The sequence below is a fragment of the Chelmon rostratus genome, chromosome 17 (genome assembly GCF_017976325.1).
Source record: "Chelmon rostratus isolate fCheRos1 chromosome 17, fCheRos1.pri, whole genome shotgun sequence".
Classification (NCBI taxonomy): Eukaryota; Metazoa; Chordata; class Actinopteri; order Chaetodontiformes; family Chaetodontidae; genus Chelmon; species Chelmon rostratus.
Window position 1 is genome coordinate 11,088,416 of NC_055674.1, and position 27,552 is coordinate 11,115,967.

At 48.6% G+C, this 27,552-nt stretch overlaps 1 protein-coding gene across 2 annotated transcripts; it reads right to left on the reverse strand.

Moving 5' to 3' along the window:
* On the reverse strand, positions 1 to 26,537 carry glis2b (GLIS family zinc finger 2b). 2 transcript variants are annotated; one of them, XM_041957801.1, is made up of 7 exons: positions 25,657 to 26,537; positions 8,081 to 8,282; positions 7,349 to 7,479; positions 5,797 to 5,952; positions 5,547 to 5,680; positions 5,321 to 5,439; positions 1 to 5,218 (listed from the first exon to the last, which is right to left on the reverse strand). In XM_041957801.1, the coding sequence occupies exons 2-7, from the start codon at positions 8,256 to 8,258 to the stop codon at positions 4,482 to 4,484; spliced, it is 1,455 nt and encodes a 484-aa protein (XP_041813735.1). In that variant the 5' UTR covers positions 8,259 to 8,282; positions 25,657 to 26,537; the 3' UTR covers positions 1 to 4,481. The 2 variants fall into 2 exon arrangements, with proteins under 2 accessions (XP_041813735.1, XP_041813734.1); XM_041957800.1 differs by having other exon boundaries at positions 25,652 to 26,537.
* Between the last annotated feature and the right edge of the window lie 1,015 nt (positions 26,538 to 27,552).

Below are 27,552 nucleotides of genomic sequence, written 5' to 3' on the forward strand. Positions count from 1 at the left end.
TTATTAAACATTTTTCTTTTCATTGACATTATTATCAATATCGTAATAAAATTCCTCTAAAACAGGAGAACACCGCTATGTTGTACCAATTGGAGACTTTTACAACTCTAAAATTCTGCATGTTCAACCACAGAACATGATGCCAGGAAAAAATATATTTTCATATAATCATTTTTTTTCTTATAGTGTATAACTTCTGTATTTTACCTATAATAAAAAGGCACTTGGAAAAATTAAAATACTGACATAATATCTCACAAATGTGCAAAAAAACATAACTTGGAACAGGCCTTGCATGGCCTTAGTCTTATCATTAACCCTTTGTGCAACACTGTGGCACTTCAGTCAATGGCACCCCTTTACAATGACACTGACCTAGCTAGCTAACACAAATTTTGTGCCCTGGATTTCCACTTTCATAGCATTAAGTGAGGGTTACTTTAAAATCTCCAGGAGCAAGTACCGCTTTTATAATATTTAAAAGAAAAAAATTCAATTCAGACATTGTAGCAACTGAGGATGATTTTTTTACAATTATTCTTGGTTCCCAAAACAACTGATGAATAACGCTCTACACTGAGAGAGGATGTGGCAGCATCCCTGCATCTACACACGCTATGAGGGGAACAAAAGTGCAGTTTATTACAGACTTGAGCTCAAAGGGTTAATGGATCATACAGCTTATTTTATATTGAAAGGTTGTGGACCCTGTGAGGATCCGTGTCGTGTTAGTCAGCTTTCTGCCGCCGTGCTGAGTCTCTGTCAGCGGCTTCGACCTGCAGGGGAGAGACAGACCGACAGGGAGGAGGAGGAGGAGGAGAGCCGCCGCATCTGTGGGTCTCGCTGTTGCCACGGCAACCGTGTCTAGCCTACTTAACACCTGTTTCTGATGACATCACGCGCCAGAATCGTCCACTCACATCAAGAGATACTCCTCAACGCCGAGCCTGAACCCAGAGACAGGGGGATGGGGTATCTGAGATGAGGATGACTAAGAATTACTGAGGCAGAAACACAGGTATGCAGTTCATCTCTGCAGTGAAGGCCTGCGGGCGGCCCGAGCTCATCCTCAAACAGGGGGGTTATATTTGTTTTTGTTTACTACTGAGTTTTCCCCATCTCTGGTAGAAAAGCTTTGCAGCCGGGAGGTGGGGGAGTTGAGCCTTTTGGGTTTAATCTATTAAAAAAAAAAATAGAAAGAAAAAACCCAGAGGGCAGACAGAGTTCAGTGGCCTAGTTTTCTGCAGGCTGGTATGCCTGTGAGTGGCTGCCACATTGGACGCAGCACAGCCAGTGACTTCAGAGCTGAGAGGGCCGTCAGCTGGGTGGGTGGCCAGACGGAGAGCGGCTACACAGCACAGCCATCCTCTGCTGGCACACAGCATCTCCCTATCCCCTGTCCATTCATTTAATGATGCAGCCAATCCTTTCTCTCCCTGCTCTCACTTTGCCAGCGCTGCCCGCCATTTCACAGCCGTATGTTATTTGTTTCCCTCTGATTTCCCTTCAACTGACTGTGGAAGTGAAAAGAAGCCGAGTTTGGGAATCTAATTTAGCTCGGAGATCGTTTTGTGTTCCGACACACGTATTTTATGCACACACCCTCTATAAATGATTCTCATTACACCAATGTGATTGTCATGAAGGAATGTGATATCATTTGGTCCATTGGATGCCCCCATAATCCATGTGTTCCACCTAGAGCAGTGGTCTCCAACCTTTGTGGCTTGTGACCCCTTAAAATAAACCAAAATCATCTGTACTTATGACCCCCCAAAGAACAGTTTGTTGAGCTGAGTTCAACCAAAGAGTGATTTTTTCTTCCTGCGTTGTCATCTGGAGGGTTTTGCAGCCCTGAACAGGTATTTCAGAGTCATTAAAGGGTCTACAGACATGCTGGAAACTCTGTGAGGCTGCACCAGGATAAAGCAGTGTTTTGAGCTAAATGCTAACACCGGCAGGCTAACACACTCACTCAGATTAGGACTTAGCACAAAGTGCAGGTGAGGCTGATGGGACTGTCATTAGTTCTGCAGTCATTTAGCCATAAACCAAAGTGTTAAAAATAAAGTTTGACCTGATGTGAGTGCTAGATTAAATGTTAAGGGATCACTAAATTCGTTAAGATTACGCCTGAGGGGAACAAGACTCTGCACAAAACTTTGCTAAAATCGATCCAATAGTTAACGAGCATTTCACTAAAAAAAACCTCCCAGTGACACAATGTAAAATTTCAGGGAAATCCTTCTACTAACTGTTAGAGGATGAATCGACCATCCACTGAGCTACACTGCTAGAGAAGCTAAAAAGCAAAATTATTGGAGAAAAGTCCGGAAACATACACATAATTTTGTGAAAAAGAAAACTTTTCTTATTCTTTCCATCAATGTGATCATCTTGTGACCCTTCAGATTTCTGCCAAACCCCCAGTTTGGGAACCACTGCCCTAGAGGACCACCCAAACCTCCGCCTCCCGTCTTCTCCTCGACCCTGCAAAGGACTCACCCCCGACAGCAGAAAGCTGAGTGCAGAGCAGCCGTCGCAGAACACAAGAAGCAACTTCAACATCAGAAAAAATGTCTCGTCTGAACAGCAAAAACAAAACCAAAGACAACAATTTAAAAAAAACAGCAATAACTGATTATTTCTAAGACTGGGCGATGGAAAAGGAAGACCACCAACAGAAGCAGACGGGAAGAGGAGAAATGGAGGAGCCTCTCGAGGGAACGCTCCATGTGTTGTGACGATCCTCTCCCGCTCCCCCGACCTCTCCTCCGCGGAGACGACATCGTACATGCATTAGCACGGCTAAACTGCCCCTCGCGGGAAACGTGGAACAAGAGCAAACTAGTGTTTAAAGAACCATGACTTGGCAGTAACATTTGAAAAGTCATGTAAGGAATATAGTGTGTGGTAAGTGCATGTTGACTGCTTAATCGAACCATGAGAAAAGTTTTCCCAGAAGTCAAACGAGTCTTTTTTTTTGTCTCTCTTGTTTTTTTTTTTTGTTTGTTTTTTTTTGCCCCTTTGGACAGAGTAAAATGAGGCAGTTTGCAATAGTGTGGCTTCCTAGTCAGTCCAGCTGTATGTGGCATTGAGTGCATCACACCCTCCTCTGTGGCACAATACATGCATCCCTCTGCCCCCTCTCCAGGTATTTTTGGCACAGCACGGGACTTGTTGAACTGGGGACAAAAAGCGGCATGGGTAAGTCAGGATTGGACGACCACCTGTTTTTCACAGCTGGTTTTGGGTCGGGTCACTTTTTAAAGTACAAGACACTAGTGTTTATCACCACAGTGGCCCTTTCATACACAAACTGGCCGTGTTGATTCAATTACGGGAAAGCAGCTGGACAATCCAGGAGGAAAACAGTGCCAGTTCTGTGAAATGGCAGGCAGGATGCTGAGTATCGTGTCCTGCCAGAGGGGGGCGCCAGACACACCAAGTGCCTTAAATTTCACTTGTGTAAAAGAGGAAAGGATGATTGGTCATTGCCAGGTGATGTAACACCGTTTGTCTGTGTCAAGTCCTCAGTTCGCTCTGTGACCTAAAAGCCCCTAGTCTGCACGCCTGGCACACATTCTTGTTGGTCACCTTCCCCGAAGTGGGGATAGATTGTCAAAAGTGCTCTCTCCCAGTCTGTGTTACACTGGGCGGGAGCTGAGAGGTTAGCAGCAGTTTTGAGGTTTTGATACTATAACCAGTTGACACTAGTAAGTGCTGTGTTTAATTGAACTGTCTCAGAGCTGAAGCTTCAGCCTTTCTCCTGGACAAATCCAAGACAGTTTGAGTTCACTTGCTTTGGTATGGCAAGCCTGTCTGAATCATATTCATCACAGCAGCCTGTGAAAAATAGGTCATAACTTGAAAATCAGCTGTGGAGAATCGTCCTATTACGTGCGCGCTGGCCTAACTGTGAGCGCGTCGGTCCGTTTCGTGGTGCATCTATCTCACCGCTAAGCTGGAGGCACGCTGTCGATGAAGTACAGTCATATAAATACTTATCAATGAATCAGGACTTTTGTGAGAACACAGAGCGCTAAGACTGTCACGTTCATGGTCCCTGTCCGCAGAACCAGCGACCGGGAATGAATAAAGTATAAAATAAGAGAGCGAAGAGGAGCCTTGTGATAGAAATACAGAGCCATACGTGGTCCTGAACAGAGTTCTTGGGCCCCCGGTTTAGTTTCCCATCAAGACAAGAGGCTTGCGTTGTATATTAAATTCTCGTGAGGTGTAGTGTTATCTGTTGTTCTGCTGATTGCGGGTCTGATCAGTTTCTCTATAGTTTTCTCCTTTCTCAGATATGCCTGGATTTGATTGTGCGAGCCAATCCCAATCACCTTTGACCACCCGTACCCTCACTATGGTGTTCACCGTCCCATCCTGACCCCCTGAGCTCTTTTGGAGTGTGTGTGTGTGTGTGTGTGTGTGTGTGTGTGTGTGTGTGTGTGTGTATGTGTGCGCGTGTGTGCGTATCAGTTGACCACAGCTGGCTTGAGCACCACGGTGCCTGGGGGGATGACCACCCAGGACAGGGGATCATGAGACCCTCCTGTGGAGAGATTCAGAACCCCCCCAGTCACCTCGTTCTTGACCTCCTCCCCCCGGCCCTTCTTGGCCTGCTGCATCTGAACCCTGCGCTCAGACGCGGCCCCCAGCATGGGCATCATCGGCAGGCCCAGCGCCGAGGAGGGGAACGCTGAGGAGAGCAGAGGGGACTTGGCCAGGCCCAGCGGGGAGCCGCTGAAGGACAGGATGGGCCCCATGCCGCCCGGAGGTGAGCTGGGGCAGCCCAGTGTGCTGAGGTCCAGGGGCCGAGGACTGAGAGGGGACAGGGGCACGGCACCACCAAGACCCTGTAGGGCATGGCCTCCCAGGAGAGCAGCCGCCGCCCCTGGGATGATAATTTGGGCTGCGCTCACATAGGACAGCTCTGAATCCTTCCCCACGTCGCTAGCCAGCCCTCCACTTTGGCTCCCCTTCAGCAGGGAGCCCACCCCGCCCGGGGAGCCGTGCTCCTGGGCCACGAAGTGGCCATGGGCCTTGATGTGCTTGCGGAGGGAGCTGGGGTCTGTGTAGCGCTTCAGGCAGCCCACCATCTTGCAGTAGTAGGGCTTGTCCACATAGTGGGTGCGTGTGTGCTTGAAGCGGTCGCTGGAGTTGGAGTAGCGTTTGTTGCAACCCTCATAGGGACAAATGTAGGGCTTTTCACCTGCACGGGAAGAAATGAGCCAGATGTTGAGAATTCAGTTTCACTTCGACACAGATAAGCATTTTGTTCAAACATGAATCTCTGTAAGGCTCCTCCACTGACCTGTGTGTGAGCGGTTGTGGATCTTGAGGTTCTCCAGGCGCGAGAAGCTCTTGTTGCAGGTGGGACAGCGGTGGGGCTTCTCGTTCGTGTGAGTGCGGATGTGGATGAGCATCTTGTACCTTGCAGCCGCGCAAAAAGAAGTTCATTATAGCAGCTTCCTCTTGAATTCTCCCCTCACGTGCACTGTGCTCTCAATAAATGAAATGAAGTGTGTGGTTTTTCTCACCGAGCGTTGAAACCCCTCCCTTTGCGAGCACAGCCCTCCCAGTGGCAGCAGTACCCAGAGTCCTTTTCAGGTTTGACATGGAAGTCGTTGACGTGATCCACCAGGTCTTGCAGGGAGTCAAAGAGCAGATGGCACTAAGGGAGGGAAAACATTCAGCATTTCATCACTTCTAGAGACGACTAAGCTATTTTGATCCGATCCTAATTTGGCTGGATCACAAAACGGGTTTCCTCTGCTCTCCGGGCTTTACCTTCTTCCAGCGGCAGGCCAGTTGTTCATCCGCAGAGAGGTCAGGAGAGGCTCTCTTGTCGCTTGTCTGGCCAATGAACATGGAGGATGGCAGGTGAAGTCCCGCCCCAGCTCCGATTGGCACAAAAAACTGAAAGGCCTGCGAGATGTGAGAATTCTGCCGAAACAGAGTGAGATAAGTAAGATGAATGGGGTTGTTGACCCACTTCACAGACGGAGGCATGCACAAGTTCAGCTTCAGTTCATGTTTGCTATGATGTGTTTAAAAATGCTGTGCCTGGAAAAATACTGTAAAAATGCATGAAAAATCCAAAGTACAATTAAAACACTGTTCACGCTCATGAGTTTCTAAAGGTGGGTGGCACAAACAGGAACTGACGGCCTTGCTGACAAAACACCTGACAGAGACGAAAGTCTTCACTTTTGCCAATGGAGTGCAGAGCTGCCGATCTTCATCTTTCCCTTCAAAAATCCACTACACTTGTTCTCTCGCAGCCACCCGCTGTGTGCTACAAAACCTCCCTACATCCCTGAGCTCTGCATGAGAGCTGTAAGATTCACTGAACCTCAGCTGGGGCTCAAAGAGCTAATGCACCGCCACACGCGCACACACACACATACACACACACAGCTCGAGCAGCAACCAGAGAGAAGTCTTGACGAAAAGTGGGATCTAGAATAAGAGAGAGAGTCCGAGCCGTCTTGCGAGCGGGGAAGCGCAGAGAGACAGAATGAGGGTGTGAATGGATCACAGTCCTGCGGCCGTCCCGTCGTCTTCAGCTACGCCAGAAATGTGTATGTGACAAATTTCGTGAAACGAGACCAATCTCCTGCTCTGTGAGAAGCTGTAGGGGAGAGAACACGTGAGCGTCTTCTTCTATAAGAAGCGCTTGCTTTTTGTGTGCAAGAGCAAGCGAGGAGGCGGGAGGGAGAGCATCCATCCTATCTGCATCCGGGGGGGGGGTAAAGTATGTGTGGTGACGGGGTCGGGGGCTATCTAGACCGCAGTGGGACGTGAGGTGGCTGAATGGTCAGCATGTCTCAATTCAATTGGGAGGGAATTGAATTAGGCGGCGTGAGGTCTGCATGGCTGTACCTTGTCTTAAATCCGATTATACACACTCAAACACACACACACACGTCATGCCAGCGGGGCCACTGAGTGCAACTTGCGCAGACAGAGGCGCTTGTTGGGGACACAAGAGGTGTTTGATAAGCGCTACCCCCCACCCCCCCGTCTCTCACACAGGCCTCCCACCCCTTGTATAGCCTCATTCCCTTATGGAGAGTGTGGCACAAGCCGATGTTGTTCCCGATTTGCTGACCGCGGGCAGACTGAGTCACTCTCCGCTGTGGACAGAAAAGTGTCGGCCACTCGCTGCTGCGCCGAAAGACGGTGCTTATTCTTTCAGCAACTCAGAGCCGAACAAAGAGAAAGTGTGAGGGGAACATGGGGAGGTAACAGAGGCACTGGTGGGAAAATAAAAGCTGGTGAAAGCGGAACACCTGCACTGCTGAGTAGGCGTGTGCGTGTTTAGCTCAGCCATACTCACCCCTGAGGGGACGTAGTTGCCGTTGGTCATTTCTGGAGAGCTGGGGGTGTGGCGGGAGGAGGGAGACATGCTCAGGTCCACCGCAGGGGGGGTGGGGGTGTCTGTTCGGTCATGAGGGACCACCTGCACACCTGAGAAAACAAACACACACCTGTTAAGGTGACCTCTCACCTGGTGGATCTGATACGGGGATACTGGTCTGACTGACAGTGGTCCATCACTTTGGTCCAGACTTAAATATCAACTATTGGATGGATTGCCCTGGAATTTTGTACAGATGCTCATGGTCCCCAGAGGATGAACGCTTTGGCTTTAGTGATCCCCTGATAGGTCCTCTAGCGCCACCATGAGGTTGACACACACACATTCATGTCCTCCTCATGATGTGATACCTGTGGTGATCCCTTCACTTTTTATCTAGCGCCATCATCAGCTCAAGATTTCAAGTTGTCCAATACTTTTTTAATGATTTATGACCAAATACCGGCAAAACTGATGTCATTCACATCAGCCTCAGCTTGTACTTGTGTTTATGTGGTAATTAGCAATTGTTAGCATGCTAACATGCTAAACTAAGATAGTGCACAAGATAAACATAATGCTTAGCATGATCACTGTGAGCATGTTAGCATGCTAGTGTTAGCATTTTGACCAAACCGCCACTGTGCATTACAGCCTAACGGAGCTGCTAACGTGGCTGCAGACTCTTCGTCTTGTTTTGTTGTTACCCACCTGTGTGCGGAGATGCTGGGGAGGCCGGCTCTATGACTGCGGTGCCATCATCTGCCATCCGGAGCTGGCGAGCTCGCTTGGGGTGCAGCGGGGAGAGGGGGGGCGAGCGCGCCCCTCTGTCCCTCCCACTGGCCCGCCGAGGGAGCTTCAGGTCTAGGGGCTCGTCCAGGGACAGCATGGCCACGACCCGCTGACCTCCCACCTGCACAAACAGTCACAGGCGGGCAGAGTTAAGCCGAGTGGGGTCAATGAAGGATAGCTTGGCTTTCATACAACCACGCACACCATGAAAAGCAGCATTCCAGTGTGAAACAGTGACAGACTGCAGAAGACGGATTCTCACACCTGCAAAAGTTCCCACATGAACGTTGTTGAAAGTATCTCACATTCCACAATCTCAACGGGTGAGACATACTCTGTAACAATGGCAAACTGGCCACAATCGTAAACTGAAACACTGAGTAAGCCAAAGAAAAATAAACACACACACACATACACACACACGTAGAGATCTGAGTGACCCCCCTCCTCTTTTTCCACACTGACCTTTACTCACACACTCTTCCTGAGGAATGTCTACAATCCAATCCAGATGGTCACCCTCACCGCCGGCCCTGCTTCACCCCACCCTGCCCTCGGCCACTCGCTGGCCCTTGCACCCTGTCACATCAACCCCGACTCCTGCCCATCCCCGCCCCCACAGTGTGCACCTTCAGACCCCCACGGACCCTTGAGACCCACCGGCAACCCCCTAGGCCTTCAAATCCAGCTGCACCCACTCTGTCCACCTCCTCCCTCCTCTAAACACACTGACCTCTGGACCCAGCCTGAGGGCTGTGGGCAGGGCAACTCATCTGGCTGTCATTTTGAGTTCCAGTTGTCGTCTTCCTCTGCCACCAGACTGACCCGCCATCACCGTGCTGTACTGTGCAAAGAACTCAGCAAATACCTACACAACCAATTACCTCGATGAACCCTGTTAGTCAAGTTTGAGGCACCAGAAACAATCGAAAAATGTTAATAATGCTGAAAGAAATAATAGTTTTTGGAGCTCTCAACTCCAATGTAAATAAATGTCGAGTCTATTCTTCATCCAGCATGTACAGCTTCACACACACAGGCGGTGCTAGTACAGTACTGCTGGTTAACAGCCAAGCTCGCCATTCAACACAATGTGTTAAGGTTCACTGCTCCTTCTCACCAGGCTCTCTCTCTCTCTCTCTCTCTCTCACACACACACACACACACACATCTCCTCTAACCATTTTCCATCTACACATGCACACACACGCACAAATTTGCTGGGTGTCCTATATTCCTGCTCGAGTTCATGTAGAACAGCTCCCAGTGTGCATGTCGAGCGTGCACCATAGATGCACATACTTACAGAAACACACACACACACACACACACACACACACACACACACACACCCACAAGTAATTAATCAAGCTGTAATTTCAACAAATTCACCCTTCCTCCCTCTCCCTCACACACATGCCGACACACACTCGTCGAAGCCACGGTGGGGAGTGAATGGTGGGCTTTGAGAGCGACTGGCCAGGGGCCACATGAGAAGCCCTTGTGTCTGGAAGGCACGGAGCAGAGAGGTCACCAGGTTCACCAGCTCAGCAACAAGGGATGGCCACCAGCTCACACACACACACACACACACACACAGAGCCAAAGGGGGTGGAAGGGGGATGCACACACTCAATCAGCCATAGATAAGAGGATGATGATATACACATGTACTGATGCAAACATAGGAACATACTGTATGAACATGCACACAGGGCAGCATTATGGCATTATCAGGGAAATCTTGCCTTTTATATACAGTCATGTTCTTCACAGGCACATTTTTTGCACAAATAACCTTTGGTCTTCATCTGATTATAGACCACACTGACAAGCACATGACCCACTGACCCATCTTGTTTGGCAAGTTAGAATGACTTAACACCAAAATGTCAGAGATAATTTAAAACACAAAGAGCAGGAAACCCCCACAGAGGCTTCATGCTAGGAGACGGGGTGTTTATCAGAATTAAGAAAGGCATTTCCAACAAGCTGCAGTCGGTCGCTTGCAAAATCAAATACATCAGCTTTTCATTTTCCAGACTTTCACGGAACCAGTGACTCTCTCAATGTACATGAGTTACAGTAGAGCACTGTCTAATAACCATCCATCATTGTAGATTTTGCTAAATGTATCCACTTACATGCGTGCAAACTGCTGAACAAAGAGATTTAACCGCATCATTATTCTGGTTAGACCTTGACACAAACCTGTGGATTGTTTCCATCAGTTAAACCCGGGTCAACAGTGCAATAACAAAGGAGGAGTATTACCGGCAGTTGCTCTGATGATCATTTTAACCACAGAGAGTTTGTTATGTGGGCAAACACTGTCATTAGCTGTGAAAATAAACATGTTTAGATCTGTAACAGCGGATATGATCCTCATTTAGAAAGAGCTGCGGTTAATACCGCATCTCTGCTCGTCTTTCCTCTGGACTGGGTGGGTATGACTAACTTACTGTAACTCCTACCACAACGGCTGCCAAGAGGATTTTTTGCTTCATTGTTTGGCTAAAATAGCAGAAAATCGTCTGTCATCCACTTTAACGGAGTAAAAGCCCTCACCCTGAGGCACAGACCAGGAATCAGCTTAACCTTTCTACAAATCCTACTCTCATCCACTGCGGGGACAAACAGAAAACCGGCCTGCCATCAGTGCTATAATCCACACGATAAAACCCCATGAGAAACAGATATGGAACTTTTGGATCTGTATAACTCTGGAATATAAATCAGTTTGGCACCTCCAATCATGTGATCCTACATGAGGCCAGCAGAGAGACACTAAAGAGCTCTCCACACACAAAAGCTCTTCTCAGGCAGCTACTCCACGTGCAACCCATTACTATACCTCCATAATGCAATGTATAGCTCATTTTTTCCAATTTATTAAGCAGGCCTCCATAGTTATCCCACTCCGGCTCAAACAACCGCCAGTCTCATGAAAATCTTTCCCCCCTGTAATAAAGAACATTGTTGACATCATTCAACTTGTTGCATGTTGTAGGAGGTCAACATGCACATATATCTATCTTAGCAAGTAATTCAGTTCATTCCAAGTGAGTATGCCATGCACTGAGTGTAAGTATTTCAGTTATTTGCAATCCAGTGAATATTTTAATGATGAGTAACCGGCAAACATTTTGAAAATCAATTCATCATTTAACTTTGAAGCAAAAATTCCCAAACATCCTTCCAGCTTCTGAAATGTGAGGATTTCCCACCTTTTCTTAACCTTATATGTTGCTAGGCTGACAAGCAATTTCTCAAATGTCACCATGGAGACCGGGAAGTTATGATGGCCAGTTTGTCGCTATATCCTGACGTTTAACAGGCCAAACAATTAATCGACAAAATAATCACCTGGTTAATTGACAAAGGGAAAAAAAAAGTTAATTTCAGCCCTATAATAATAGCACTTTAAAACATTTTTTTATTATTGGACTGAAGAGTGAAATAAAATTATATATATATTTAATCCCTTAATATACCAATGTTTCTAAATTGAGCAACTTAAGCTTGAGAGGGTTTAAATCGAAACTTGAAGCCATTAAAGAGAAGTTGGAAATTTACTGTCGTTCATGGATGGATGTGTTAACGCCAAATACAGTCTGACTGTGCAATTAGCAAATTATTCATAAATGTCAAGTGCAGCAGGGGATGTGAGCATTGTGTGAAAAAGCAGTTTTGAAAATGCAACTGAAAGAATACAGAATGTTTTGCCTCACATTGAAAACGAATATTCAACCTTTTTACCCATTAATGGTTTAAGATGAAAGGATGCATCTGCTGAGGAATAGTCTGAGAACAACTGCAGTATTTTGCATCAACTGAGAGTAATGACATTTTGTAAATAGTGTGTCACATGACCCATTAGTCGTATTCGAGGAGCACCAGGCACAGCCTTGGACACTACCCCGACGAAGGCGAGTTAGCCGAAAACGTCCGGTGGGTAATGCGTGGTGTACTGGAGGGGTGTGTTTTCATAGATTCACTCTCTCTCTAAGAGCGTCTTGCAGCAGAATCCACTTCAGACTCTCTTGCACTTCTGAGAAACACAGCAGGTCATAAGATATCTACAATACCCGCTTCACCGCAGCGCTCCGTACCGCACTAATGCGATCCCAGCAGAGCTCCGGGTGAATCAGTCCCCACTGCTGGACTTCACCTCTGCCCCCCCTCACGATTATTTCTCGGTGGAGAAATAGCAGAGCCTGGCCGGGAAGTGACTCACAGCGTGTGGATCTTGGACCGGAGTTACGGGATCTCGACTACATCCTCCAAACAGCCACGGTCACCGAGAGGGGGTTTGTGGGAAATGTGAGACAAAGGGAAAAGGCGCCAGGGAGAAGTAGTGATACAGAAGGAGCGCCGTGTTGTTTGTGTGTGCGTGCCTGGGTGATATGTGAGTGTGTGTGTGAAGCTCAGTGGCGGGTGGCTGTGAAGTTTGTGGAACGGGTGTTGGCTGGCCCCCATGCAGACTTCCTTGCTCCGCCGTGGGGTCGACAGTCTCTCTGAAAGACGCCATTGTCCCTTCGCTGGGCCCTCTCGCTCTAGCAGAGTAAACACAGGCTACAGCAGCTGAACGAGGGCGAGAGAGAGGAGAGGAGGGATGACCGAGGGGGCCACGGCGAGGATATGTGAGGCTGAGGATGAAGGGAGGAGGAAGTGGACGAGGAAGAGGAGTCCTGAAAGAGAGGATTGTGTGTGTCCTCTTTAGCAAGGACACACACAATCCAAGCACCCCCCCCCCCCATCACCTATTCCTCTGCATAACCCTTTCCCACCCAAATCCCACATCCACCCCACTGCATTAGGACACCACCCAAGTCTCTTTGATGAGGCATGAGTGTGTGTTCGGGGGCGAACACAGGTTGAGGTTGGGGCACAGGGGGGCACCGGGTCAAAGGAGGGCTACGAGTTTCAACGCCTCCATGCTCCGAGACTCGGCTCACGCGGATCAGCGCTGACCTTTAACTCTGCCGCGACCGACTGATCTTCAGCCTGATCCGGCGCAGAGGATCGCCTCAGCGCTCGACCTGACGGTGCAGAAACGAGAGCCAACGAAAAGCATCAGAAAATATCCAAAACTGTGCAGCACAAGACGACTATGTCTACGGGTGTAAAACGGGGTTGTGTAATATTTTGTTTTCAGAGAGGGTTTTGGAGAGCGAAAGAATGTGTGTGTGTGTGTGTGTGTGTGTGTGTGTGTGTGTGTGTGTGTGTACACGTTTTGTGTGACCCCCTCTGAGGTTGGCTGTAACTTAATCTGCCTCCTGCTGTGACCCTGGGAGGTGGTCTGCAGGAGGCAAGCCATCTCTCCCCGGGGCTCTTTGCTCTCCCTCTTTTTCACTCTCACACACAAACACACAGAGCACAGACAGAGACAGAAAGAACGCTGTGGGAACATCTTACCACCGATGGTATTGATCCGATACTGAAGGCCTTTAACGTGCTGTTTTAAAACAATCGTGCTGCGATAAAATGTACTTCCAGGAGGCAGCAACCCGGGATGCTTTTGAGGCAGTGGGTAGCTTAAAATTAAGCACCGATGCCCAGCCATTGCCAAACTAACACAGCTTTAAGACAAAACTGAGCCAGCAGCTTTCAGACCAACGCAGCGGATAAGTGGTCTCAGTGGGTCATCCCAAAATATGCACTAAATATGCATTTTTCCACTGTAAAATGTCTTATTATAGGAGTGTTAAAGCCTTATAGTAGATCCTGGTGTGGATGTTCAATCATTAGCTCTCCTAATTTACAAAGATGGAACTTGGAAAAAAAAGGTTTTGGCATCGACCTTCAAAAAGGTCATCAAATAAACAGAAGAAACCACCTTCTGCTGTGTTAAATCTCCAGTGGCCACGATCGATGTGCAGCTCTGTTTGGTAAATATGTTTCCATTGGGTTTCTTAATTCTGTGGCTTTTAGCAGCGATGCGTGAAGACCTGCAGTCGCAGCTGCGTCGTGTCCAGACCTGCTGGTTTTTCCATCCACCAGGTGGGACGGACAGGGTCAAAGGTGACTGATTGTGGGGTGGGTGTGGTGTGAACTCTGACCCCTGACTGACATTTGGGTTTTAAGTCAAGATGCCCTTTACTGATCCCCCACGGGCAACGGCGATTTCCTTAAGAGCCGGATTTACATGGAGTCATATCAAAGTCAGGTGAGATTAGTGGCAGAAGGATGCGATGCAGCGAGTTTCAGTGAAAGAAGACAATTAGAATTATCAGCATGTTTGATCCTGATTTGGACAGACAAGCAAACAGGCCCAAAAATGGTCACTACTCCTTCACTCCCACTTCTGTCGCTGCTGACGTTTCTTGAGGTAATAGCTGGGAGTGACCCCACCTCCGCTGACACAGCCCCCGCACCCCCCCCTCAGCCCTGATGGATCACTCAACACACAAACACACACAGCTGAGAGATTTTTTTTCCCCCTTGCCTCTGTCCTCCTCAGCCAGCCGCCTCCTCAGACAGGAAACCTCAGTTTCCACTCCTCCTCCTCCTCCTCCTCCTCCTCCGGGCCTCTCATTCCCTCTTTCTCTCTCTTTATCCCTCCATTCTTCGCTTTTGTTTTTCTCTCACGTTCACCGCCCTGCTTTGTGTTTGTTTTTCTCTCCCACCTCTCTTCCCGTTCTTCTCTCTGTACCTCTCCCTGTGTTTAACGGTGTATTAATTGTCAAATAAATTTCCTCTGTTCACGCCATTTCTTCAAAATAAAATGAATACAATAAGTTTTCTTTCACTCTCAGTCTTAACTTCGCTCCTTCGCCTTCCCCCTGTTGCAAAAAAAGCACAGAGGATTGTACACAGTATTACGTAATAGCAGCATGCTTGGAGCCACTGGGGAAGGGCTGCTGAGGAAAAAGACAGTTGTTGGAGCTCTCGGAGTCGTGCCGACACGTGCGTTCACATGCTTCAACACAGGGAGACATAAGCACAAGAGTGCTACTTGTTCTTTCAGGGTTTTACAGAGAGAAGAGAAGTATATCGCCCACAAATCAAAGAGAGCGCGAGCATGCAACATGACGCGATGAAGATGCGAAACGAGGAGAGGAAGAAGGCTCGTGAGGCAGGGGAGAAAGGAGTGAGCGGAGGAAGGAAGGAAGGAAGGAAGGGAAGAAAAAAAAGGGAGGGATAGACGAATCGAAGGAGGGAGAGAGCGCAACAGGAAGCTTCTCAGGGAGCTACCGATGGCCTCCAGCCAGAGCGCTCAGACACTGAAGAATTCCAGGCAGAGGGCAGGCAGGGAGGGAAGGTGCCATGAGGGAGGGAGGGAGGCACAGAGCGAGGAGGGCGGGGCGCACTTGCGGTTTGTTGTCAAAGGGGACTGCTACATGAGAAAGGCACAGCACGCGCTTAAAGCCATATCTAACATTCAAACTTTGCTAAGAACATTCTGACATTAGCTCCCCCGCCTTTCCAAGAGCCACGACTTGTTCTGTCGCTGTTGTATTGTTGTTGTTATTGTTGGAGCACGCGGAGACGGCGCGATTCAGCATCCGAATAAAGACACGTGCTGCCATGCAAGTACGCCTGAAACAACTCGCCCATTCCTCAATTAGCCGATCAACAGAAAAGTCATCAACAACTGTACAGATAATTGCTTTAGTCATGCTTCCAGCAAAAATGCCAAACATCTGATGGTTCTAGCTTCCCTGACGTGAAGAGTTGCTGCTCTGTTTGAATCTCTTCATTGTCTTTTACAAACCAAGACTGTCGGATCGATTGTTCATGAAAATACTGTTAGCTGCAGCCCTACATGCAACATATCAGGAATTACTTGAAGTGTTATACTATCAGACCTACTTGCATGCCGGCCAATAAAAGCAGGCCTTTGAAAGCTACAGGATGTGGACCTTTGTGCAAACACTGCACCAAATAATGACAGCACAGTGGAGATTTGTGGCAGACCGGGCTGAACTGAACATTAGAGGGAGATTGTGAGTGGTACGTAATCTTAATTTGAGAGAAAACACCAGACTGCGCATCTTAATAGCAACCAGACAGACCTGACACAACAGCAATTCCACTTAGTCTGCCGTATAGTGAGATTAGGCCACGGATGATCTATAAACAGCCATCTGACTGAGATTTTGCATCGTGTCAGAAAGCCTTATGGCCTGCTGAACCCGGGATTATCGCACGGCACAGTGACCTGACTCGACTCTTTGGGGGATGAGGATGGATGTGCGGAAGGACGACGGGTGAGTTTCACAGGAAGCGTGCATTATCACACCAGATTTCTCATCCTGCAATTCAATTTGAAGAGTGAGTCTCAGGGTGCAAACTGCTCAGCAACAAAAGCGATCGTCCAAACTATTTTGACAGAACACGTGAAAAGAGAAGAGGCAGGTATAGGGGGAGAGAGTGGCTGCACCTTGGCATGAGGATAGGAAACTTCTCCCCAACCGCAGCCAATTTTTTAGACTTCCCAGTAGCTGCTATATGACATGAACAGTACGTGACTGAGGGCCCACGTGCAGCAACATGTGTTTTGAGTAGCTGTTTCTTTTTTTTCTCCCACCTACTCTAATTCAAGATCAGACAGGCTGCGTACATTTCTAAACTAGTTTCAATCTATACTGTAGTATCAGCACAGCAATCAGCGGTAAACAGATAATCTCCCCGAGGACGGTGACTCAGAGGGTTTGAGCAGTAAACCTTCCCAACAGTAACGCTTGAGGCACTTCGCACAACGGTACTGTGGGCTTTGAAGAGTTGTGAGTAATCTTACAATAACGTGGGGCATTTCACAACATAGCAGTTTCAGAGCACAGCAAAGGGGCGGCAGGAGCCAGCGAACACGGCGGGAGGCCGGCCTCCATCCGTGAGAAGAGGAGAGAAGAAGCATGTGTTTGTCTTTGCACTCAGGAGGTTCGATCGACATCCCCACCCCGACCTCCCACTCGCTCTGCTGGGGCTCTCTGCCTCCTGCAGTCCCCTGAATGCATCCCCTCCAAACTCCCCTCTCATCTTATGCCATACTTCCACATAAACAAAAAAAACGTGCACAACCTCCCCCTCAGATCTATTCCCTCTTGACTTCCTCAGGCCGCATCCCCATCGTTTGCCCTCACTATCTCCTCTTCCTAGCCTTCATCGACCCGTCTCACATCTCGCTCTCTTTTTTACTGTTCTCCCCCCACCCCCCCATTTTTTCAGTCCATTCCTGTGGCCTCTCCCCACAGGCAGTGATGCAATCCTCCGACTCCTGCGCGCAATCACAGGGTCTGGAGTCGGCTCGCCAGCCAAGCAGGGGCGTCACCGCACCACGCTCGGTAGGAAAGCAACAGGAGAGGAAAGAAGAGAGGTGGGGGGAAGAAAGAAAAGGAGAAACGAAGCCAATGAGAGAGGGAGGGAGGAAAAACAGTCTGAGGCTGTCGGAGCTGGTGGTGGGTGATGGAGGAAAAAGTACAGCGATAAAAGTTAACAGCTCTTTTTTACAGTTTGTGCAGCAAAGCTTGGGGTAAACATGTTTTTGTTTTATGTTCATGCGGTGAGGAGTGCGGGGGTTATTTTGACTCTATGCTGAGTTTGCTTAGAGGCACTGGAGGAACTTTTCAATTACATTCTGGAGGATGAAACGGCACACCATCCCGGCCCCTTGTCCTCTCATCAGCCCACCAACCAGCTGTGTCCGTTTTGCTCGGGTTGCTGGATAGGGGCTGTGTTTCGGAAGCGATGGTTCTTTGCTACACCCACACTAAATGCTGTCATTCCAGCTGACTCACACCAACATTAGCATTATTCTAACAGCTAGACGGACAGTATGAAATCCAAGTGGTGTCTGTGGAGGTATCTGGCATTTTAACGCTCTCTCCGAGGTCCACACGTTTCCAAACACAGAAATTCTTTTCCCCATCTTCCCTTGCTGGGGCAGTGAAGATGACATGTTAGCACGGTGAGTATACAGTATAATGGATGTGCAGGGCTACGCTAAGCGCTTTTCACAGTAGAGAGGCATGCAAGCAAAGAGTGATCTTATCAACGTGCACTAAGGCATGGGTGGAAAGAGAGGCTATAGCACATTAAAGGGCCATGTTTAAAGCTGAATCCTTGTCAAATGTGCAATGTGCATGCATGTATACACACGCACACACACACACACATATGCTCCCTGGTTTGCTGGCTCTGTAAAGGCAGACCTCCCCTAAAGGCAGCAGGAATGAGCACAAGGTCAGGTTAGGAATGCAAAGCGCTGGCACCTGCCTAAATCTTTAAAATACCAGGTTGTCTCAGCACACATGCACACAAACAAAAGGCCACTGGCAGCCACTCCCTACAACTCATGGCAGGGTTTAAGCCTTCGGAGATATGACTTCAGCCCGAAACGATGCACACAGGTGGGTGCCCAACAACTTGAGGATGTATCAAAGTACATCAACCCCCTACAACCACAGCTTCAAGCCCCTTTCACAACATAAGCGAATGCACAAAGCAGCTGCGGTTGAACTCAGCAGGAGACGTCTGTTATGTTCCCTCACTGGTGAAAACGCAGCACCAGTTCTAAGCCACCGGGTAGGAGGGAATGGGAGGAGGTCCAGAAATCTCCCTTTTTTTCCTCCCCACTCTCTCCCACACAGTTAATAGCAAGCTGAGGGCAGATTAATAGGGGTGACATGCGTATGGAAACTGTGGTACGATAAGCAGCAAACCCTGGCTATAATTCAGCACCAGTTGCTGGGGCCAATGTGGTCTATCCTGCCAGTGACAACCTCAAGGATCAGGGAAAGATGTATGGGGATGCACAGCAGACGCACGCATAAACACACTGACTGTACAGCACCCTATATAAAGCCATGCAGACTTGCATACGTGTACACACACGAGTGCACAGCATGCTGGCCGTGTGTTGTGGAGTTCAGACCAGTTCAGAGTGCTGTGGTGCCGCTCCAGCTTTGGGAGGGGTGCGCCTGTCTCACAGTCATTTCCTGGACGGGAATATTATGGCACCACACGCATGAGAAACAAACCCCTTTCGCCTTTACACACTGACCCCAGCCGCTTTCTCATTCGCTTGCAACCCAATAAGCCAACGGCACAGAGTGAACTCCCTGGGAAGCAAGTCTCCTTATTCAATAGCCAAGGTAATATGATCCCAACAACAGCTTTATGCAACGCGGCCTCCGGGAGGCTGGGGGCAAGGCGCCGGGTGGGGTGGCGGGCGCTCTCTGTATCGCTGTGTGAGGTTGCAGAGGCCTATCGGACACGTCTACGGTGTCGTAACTCCTCTGCTTCTGCACCACAGAATTCCTGAAAGGCCACTCCCTGTCCCTGGAGAGGGCTGGGTGACACCTGTGCACCAGCCATGCAGCACGGGACAGAGCCAAGAGGGGAGGGGGCACGCAGAGCCAGATGTGCTCTGGACGGCGAGCGTCCCCGTTAATTGGGTGTTTGTCAGCATGTGTGTCTATATGTGTGCATAAGTGTGTTTATGCACAGAGAGGAGCAACAGAGCGGGGGCTCGGCTTCCAAAACCAAAACATATTGAAAGGGGAAGAAAACAGGAAGAGGGAGAAATACAAAACAGCAGTGAGCAATTAGCAGACAAAGTGATGTGTGTGCGCGTGTGTGTGTGTGTGTTGCACGGGCAAACACACACTGCAGGACGATCAAGGAGATCCTGCTTCTTTAAATTTGGGCGTGCCCCCCATACTGTCTGCTATACCTCCATTTGAGCCCTTCTGCCTCCCTCGCCAGGGATCTCACATATATGTACACACAAAGCTCATGTTGTCTTTTCCTTGTGAGGCTGTGCCAACTTAGCGGCAGCTCTGTGTTCCCCCTCCTCATATGGACCGCCTGTTTTCTCTGAGTAACCCCCCGCCCTGTGCCCCCTCCCACCATGGCTGGCAATAAGACAAGGTCAATATGACAGTCTTTTCTCTCGTCCCTTTTCCTCCCTTTATCTCCCTCCCTTCTCCTTTTCTCTCTGTATTCCTGTGTTCTCGCTCAACTAAGTGACAGGCTCCACCCTGCAGCTTTTATCTTTTGCGGCTCCATCCAAGAGAGAGAAACAGCAAAAAGGGAGCAGGGAGACAGATGCAAGGGGACAGATGGAGGGCCACCGAGATGGCGAGAGACAGAGTTGAGCATAATGCTGTAAAATGGAGTGGCACTAAAACTCTTGATTTGAATTTGTTGGCACGTCCGACATTGGAGACGAGCTTCAGAGAGATCTGGAGCCGATTCCTCTTTTCATTTGGCGAAACGCGCTGAACGGCGTGGCTAATAAATGCACTGTGGACAAGCACAATCATGCAGTGTATCGGTAGGCTGGAAAGAATGAGCCTAAGAGAGGATCTCAATTAGTGTTGAAGGTCAGAGGGATGCTCACGCTCTCAAACACTCTTCTGTCCTGAACCGATCCTGACATTCAGAATCAATTAAGAAATAAAGAGCTCACTGCCGTTTATTGAGACCGGAGCAGACGAGGAGCAAGGACACTGTAATCCATCGGATACAGTAAGAGAGGCAGGCTGTGTTGAGATAGTGACTGGTCATTATTCAAGATGGCCACAGCCATCATAAAAGCAGTGAGTCTACTTCACAGAAGTATCTAAGCTCAGAATAAGTCTTTATTTTACCAAATGTAATCTTAAACTTAAAACATTTCTAAATTATGAGGCTCCCTCATAAGAAAAAAAACAGCCACACGACATATGAATTGAATTAGTGCTGGCAACATCTTGACAACACCACAGAGAAGGTAAACACTTACAGGCCAAACTTTTTTTCTCTCTCTCTCTCTTTCACTGCATGTATAAGACGGAGAGCGTCTTATATAATGTAAGCGTCACTTATGAAGCTGGGGGCTTGTGGAAAGTGGGAGACGAAGGCACGAGGGAGGGGCGAAGGCAGAGAGGGAACAGAAGCGGAGTTAAAAGCGAGGACGGGATGGAGTCCCAGGGAGTCGGGGATGGAGGAGGGGGTGAAGGGGGCAAAGTCTGGAAGCTAGCTGACAGGACTGGATATGCCCAGACAGGGAGCCAGGCCCAGGCCCAGACTTGAGAGCCTTATTTGAGTCTCAGAAATGCCTCACCCATCTCTCCCTCATTCCCTTCTTAGAAAAAAAAAAAACACCATCAGTCCCTCTCCCCCGTCTCTCCCTTCCCAGCATGCTTCTCCTCACCCGTACTTACACGCAGACCCCGTCTTGTCCGACTCCTCCCTTTCTTTTCTCTTCAAACGGGCAAACACACACATAACATACCTCAGTGTTGCTGAACTGCTGGCGTGCTATGGAGGTTATACTAGAGAATCCAGGGTGTTGGCCAAGCAAGTAAATAATAACACAAACCAGCTGTGTCTCCTCGTTGCTGTGAGCATATTACTGTACAGCTCCTTGAGCTGAGCCCCCAGATATCTAAAGGTCCCAGCTAGATCCAAGTTTACACTCATCCATAAATCAAACATTAAAGTATGATGGTGGAAACTAACCCAAAATGGCCTTTGTAAAAACAGGGTTTCCTCTGTTCCCTCCGCCCCTCCTCTGACAGCTCCTTCACATTGCTCTTATTCTTTCAAGTCTTGGCTTTATTCCTGTATTCTTTAACTTTTCCTCATCAACCGTGCCCTGCCCCAGACATGGTCTGCGTATTGTCTGAAGGGCTCTGCGAGCCGAACTTCTCTCACGATAGAAACACTGAGCAGAGAGCAGAGAGCATTGAAGAGAATGAGAGGAGGTAGGGTGGGGTAGCTGGAGTGAGGCACTGAGTTGTCTGTGTTTATTTTGGAAATGCAGGCCTGCAGACTTGCAGCAGAGGAACTGACCCCTAAAACTTCACCATGGCAGATCCTTGCAGAGAGCGCAAGAGTCCCGTGCTCGTTTGATATGTCCCACGCAGGTGATTTTAAAAAGGGCAGACCATATACTGTCCCGAGGAGGCGTTTTAACCCACCCTGGGGACCCAGGAATGGTCTGCTCCAGGAGGAAACGGTGAGGCCGTGAGGTGATTAGTGGTTACAGTTTAACTGGAGAAAAATGCACGGTCCGTGAGCCCAGCCAGCCGGGGAGCAAAGCGGTATGCGCTGGTCTCCTTCAGTTTGCGAGCTGGTGTGAGTCAAGCTCTATATATCCGCTTTGTCTGTTCCTGATGTATGGGTCCAGGAGCCTGGCCATCAGTCCAGGCAGACACATCACACTGCAGCACTCCAAAGCATGAGTGTGTCACCTCCACTGCTGCGCACATGGCAACGATTAGTGATCAGATATTTAGTGGAAAAAGATGCACAGAGCTGGACTGCAATGCTATGAGAGCTGAGATAGTCATTTGCTGTCATTTTCAAGTTGAACTTAAGTTCAGCTGTTGAATCAACCCGGTTTCTACTCAGATTTTAATGAGTCACACCAACGTCCTCGGCCTCGAGGCTCCTATGACTTCCTCTGGTGTACAGATCGACTAATATCGGCTGCAAAGCATCAAAGAATTTGCCAAAAACTCTGCGAACAAATTACAAAGTAATGAGGCAAAGTTAGAAATAACAGCAACAACAATAACAGATTAACCTGAACGATAGCAATCGGTTGGTATTGTGGCAGAAGAATTGCAAATGAAAGGCAAATCATTCACAACATGAACACTGCGAAACGTCACAGAGTTCATGGGCCTGACACACAAGTAAATCTAATTTCTATGGGATCTTAAAAGTGAAATCTGACCACAGATGCTGTACTATACACCAAATCCTCCCTGCAGCTCATTTCACTGAAGGGTCACACGGCTTCATCTGCCCATGCCATGCATCCTCTCTGGCATCTTAAACCCAATCAAAGTTCAAGAGCCGGGACGTGCAGCTCCATTCGACGTGACACAACCTAACGGCAGTCATATTGCATCTGTTGAGTACCCGAACAGATGAATCACAACACTGCCTGGGTGGAAGACTGATTAGCATTAATTGCTACAGTTCTTGTGCACAAGCGTAACCTCAGAGAGGACATATCTCTCACAGGAATCAAAAATAAAGTGGCTCTTATCCCTCTGAAGATAAATGAAAGTGTGTGTCAGGTGTCTTGTTTTCACTGCGTGCTGCCTCATTCACTGACCACTATAATCCTCCCTCCCCTGCTGCTGAGTTGCCTTTCAGCTTGACCGTAATCCCCAGCAGCTATGGAACCCTGCTGCGATATCAATTCAAAGACCACGCTGCGAGTGCAGTTTGTGCCACTTACATCCCTCACTTAACGGTCCCGGCCCTCCTCCCCATAACAGGCCAATATAACTGCGTGCCAACCAAAACTTAATCCTCTCACCTTGGATTAGAGATGAGTTTCTTTGTGGTGCCATGCTCAAAATGCAAGAATCAACTGAACATGCTTCTCTTTATATATGAGATGCGGTACACTTTTATTAGCCTGGTTTAAGGCATTAAGTACAAGTGCACTGTGGGTTCCCACCATCCCTTTACCACATGCCTGGTGGTTGTTCTCTGACGCAGGAATATGCCATTAGGGTCCACCTTTTCCATCATAAAGCAGCTGCCTTTCCCCTTCCACAGTTTGGGACCTCAGGGGCATGATGTCACACGGTTGTGGCGTGGGGCAAAATCTCAAGGCACAGGAAAATTGTGGATGGGAGGTGACAACCACACCCGTGACTTGATTCCAGAGACTGGCATGAAGGAAAGCCTTCATGGTACATCCTGTTATTGCAGTGGAGTTGGTATCAAACTCGGACCAAAACTTTGTGCAAGCTGTTGCTCCCAGCAGCTGTTCCAGTGTCTACATCTGGCCAAGCGTGCAGTCAGGACGAGAGAGAGAGAGAGAGAAAAAAAAGGCTTCCTACACAAACACGCACACACATCCTGTAAGTGTGGAATGCCACCACGGGGATGCACAGCTGGACCCCAGCAGACATCTGGCTGTACAGTGGAGCTGAGAGCCTTTTCTCTGCAGCCACTAAGTGCTCTGTGAGAGAGGCATCGCCTGGATGGCCGGTGCGCTGATGCTGATGGATGCCTCTCCGTCTGGCCCCGGACTTTTCGTCAGATGGATGTTGTGGTTGACCTGCGGCTGAACTGCTCATCAGCTGATTGGACAAACAATGCGTGGAACGGGCTGTCGATGTGAGGAGCACCTGTGCTCACAGTTCAGAGAGGGGTTGTGGATTAAATAGTGGGGGCCTGGAAGAGGGAGGGAGGGAGGAGAGGGAGTCAAAGTCCTCCCTCTGCACAAAGCCTGTGCAGCCTCTTTCACTGCTCCTCTTCCCCACATACTTTGAGAGAGGTCCAGTGGGCCCACAGCCAGACCTCCTCCAGCCTCATATGATATCTGAGTGACAGTTTCTCTCATCCGCCCACGCGCTATAGTGTTCATACAGTACCACACAGTCACCTTGGAAATACACAGCCATCCTCTGATCCAAAATACAACTGCAGCCCCCTGAGTGAGCCTCGATCTGCATTGTGGCCTAATGCTTTTTAATGATCAGGCCTTATTCCACTCCAGCACAGGGCTTGTTAGGTCCGCCTTGGCAGGGCTCTGCTCTTTCCCCTGGCATCTTCTGGAACAATGGGCCCATGGGAGGCAGCCAATGGGGAGAAGGTCCATCCCAAACCGAGTCCCAGTGTGCACACAATTAGGCTTAGGGACAGTGGAATTGCTTAATTGGAGGAAAATAGCTCTTTATCTAGGCCTCTCTGCCTGTGCTCATCCTTGCCCCCTGCATTACATGCTTGGCCTCAACTAACTTAGAACTGGGCGAAAGAAAAATTATAAAAAGGCAAGACAAAGATGTTACCAGCTCGAATCATCACATGTGCAGAAATGCGTACGCTGCTGTGATCAGGAACACAGTCGAGGGTGAACAAACCTGACGTGAGATAACAGAATATTTAGTCTGTGGAAAGAGTGTCGCAAATCTGAAATTGAACAGGGTTTCTTGGTGGGTGTTCACCTCATGCGCTGCTCACAGTGAAGCCACCGTTTTATTTACCAACAGGCATCACTTGTCTAAGTGACTGTCAGCAGGCTGTAGACGTTGAACTCTTTATCAGATGTTGTGACAGAGCATCAGAGAGCTCAGTGCAAGCCTGCAGCTTGCACAACAGCTGGCTGGGCTGTGATGTACTCACCCTATATAGGGCAGGATTTGTGATACTGCTCTAAAAATGTCTCTCAGGGTTGAGGAGGAGGAGGGGGTGGTATGTTAGTTTAATAGGGGGATGCATGCACGCGGAGAGGGTCGCTCTCGTGTTGAAAGTGGGTAGCCTGCTTGACGCGGCGTCCGCGTAAATGGCACAAACGCCGGTAAAAGCACGTCCGCCACGACCGGCCTTGAATGTGACAGTATGGGGGAGCGCAGGCTGCAGGATGTGGACGCACCGCTGGACAGTCTCTGTAAATAGGTCACTACCCTGTTTGAACCCGTGCAATTTCTCACACTGTCGCAGCGCGCTCAGGCCAACGTGGATACACATGACCAGCGGACACATCACACAGGACTGACATGCAAGACGGGGCTGCCGCCGCTGGCTTACCTTACAGGGGAAAATGCCGTGGATATGGCCGAGATATCTCCGACTTGGCCCCCCTCTTCCCGGTGCAAACTTCGCACGCAAAGTCCTGCGGCTCAGGCGGCGTCGGTGTCGGTGTCAAAAGACTCCTCGTCAATTTGTCGCTCTGCCTCCGACAAAAACGAAATATAGAGCTGGTGCGTCTTGAAAAAACAGTACTAGGTGTCTGGAGAGGCGGTCCGCTCCCAGACCATTGTCAGGATTATTTCTAAGCATGGAAAAAAATCAAACATAAGCTCAAACGCAGCGTGTGTGACAGCTGCTTGTTTCAATAAGGGCTATTCTATGGAATGACAGTCTGGTGCGTTGCCGTGGGGTGATATATTCTGCATGTCATCACGCCACTGGAAACCCGTCAAAAAGTGTAAACACCCAAATCCGTAGCCTGAACTGTTCCCTCTGAGAAAAGACGAAGACCACTGGTTGTGCTGTGCGTCAAAAAACGCAAAGGTAAATTCTTCCGAAATTCAAAGCGCATCGCTTAATGGCAACGCTGGTCAAGCCGGGGGTTTCCTCTGGGTGGTCGCGGTTCTCCTGGCGGGGTGGGAGGGCAGTTCAGACCAGAGGGATGGCACGAAGTGGTGGGTAGGGTAGATAGGGCGGGTTGGCGACGGGGTGTGGGGTAGAGGGGGAGGATCGTCTCCTTCTTCTTCGGTGCTTTTCCAGATGCCGAGGTGGGGCTATTTGCTTTCTTTTCTCGCAGTTAACCCCGTGACTCTCCTGCTTTTTCTTTTCTTTTTTTCCTCTTTTTTTCCCTCTGAACACTCGAGGACACGCTGAGTGTTGATGGTAGTCTCCCCCACGACCGTCTGAAGCGCACAGACAGCCGCCCGGAGCCCAGCCAGCCCGTCAGGACCAGCTCAGAGTCTGCCAGCTCAGCGCATGCTTACTGCTCCGCCCATCCACCATGGGCAGTCCCCGGCTCCTCTCCAAACTCTCCCCTTCCTCTCTCTCTCTCTCCCTGTCTGTCCTCATGGCCATCTCTCCGCCTCAGCTCCCCTCCATCATGAAGGATATCAGCCCTGTGTTTCACCGTCTGTTCTCCTGCAGAGTCTCTGCTCTCACCTCTGCCTCAGCAGGCTGGCATAAAAATCAAACAAACAGCGAAACCAGTGTTGGATAACTGAGAAGTTCTGACTTCTGACAGCCAGTGATTTTTACTGTAATCCTGATGTTTAAAACAATGAAACGATGCAATCAAAGCAACACCTGCTGCAGTGTTTCTACAACACCTGTGGCGATGCGCACGCTTTCAAGTGGGAGGGTCGGCTGAGTGATGGTCCAACCATTCAGTCTATTTACTTAAATAAAAACAGCAAAAGACACTTTGAAATACTCTGTTACAACAGTATTACCGATGTATTATTATTATTATTATTATTATTATTGTTGTTGTTGTTATTATTATTATTATTATTATTATTATTATTATTATTATTATTATTACTACAGATGAATTAATGTTGCTGGTCCAGATTTAAGAAATTTTAACAATTTTATATACTAGAGGTATTTTAAGATAGAAAAATGGAATCATATTTTATAAACAGATTGCATAGTATGTGTATAAAAGACTAATCTAAATAGTAAAAATGCTATAAAATATTCAGATAAGTAAAGATGAAACAATTCTTTAATTAGCTGACCAATCAATGAATCCATTTGTCAAGCAAAAGATGTATATGTCGATGAAGCTGAGCAGGACTGTTGGTTGGACTAAACAGAATATCAATGGATACAAATATCTCAACATTGTATTTAAATACAGGACTTGAGTGAATGTATTTGCTCGCCTCTGTTGTGTATATGTGGCTACATGCTGCTATCAATTAGTGCATCACTTGGACAGAGAATGAATACATGTA

Bases quoted from the DNA above. Each gene is read 5' to 3' on its own strand.
- glis2b (XM_041957801.1), bottom strand. From the start codon at position 8,258: ATGCTGTCCCTGGACGAGCCCCTAGACCTGAAGCTCCCTCGGCGGGCC. The intron at 5,953-7,348 runs GTGAGTATGGCT...CTGTTTCGGCAG, and splicing joins GCAACTACGTCCCCTCAGGG to AATTCTCACATCTCGCAGGC. The intron at 5,440-5,546 runs GTGAGAAAAACC...CGCGGCTGCAAG, and splicing joins GGGAGGGGTTTCAACGCTCG to GTACAAGATGCTCATCCACA.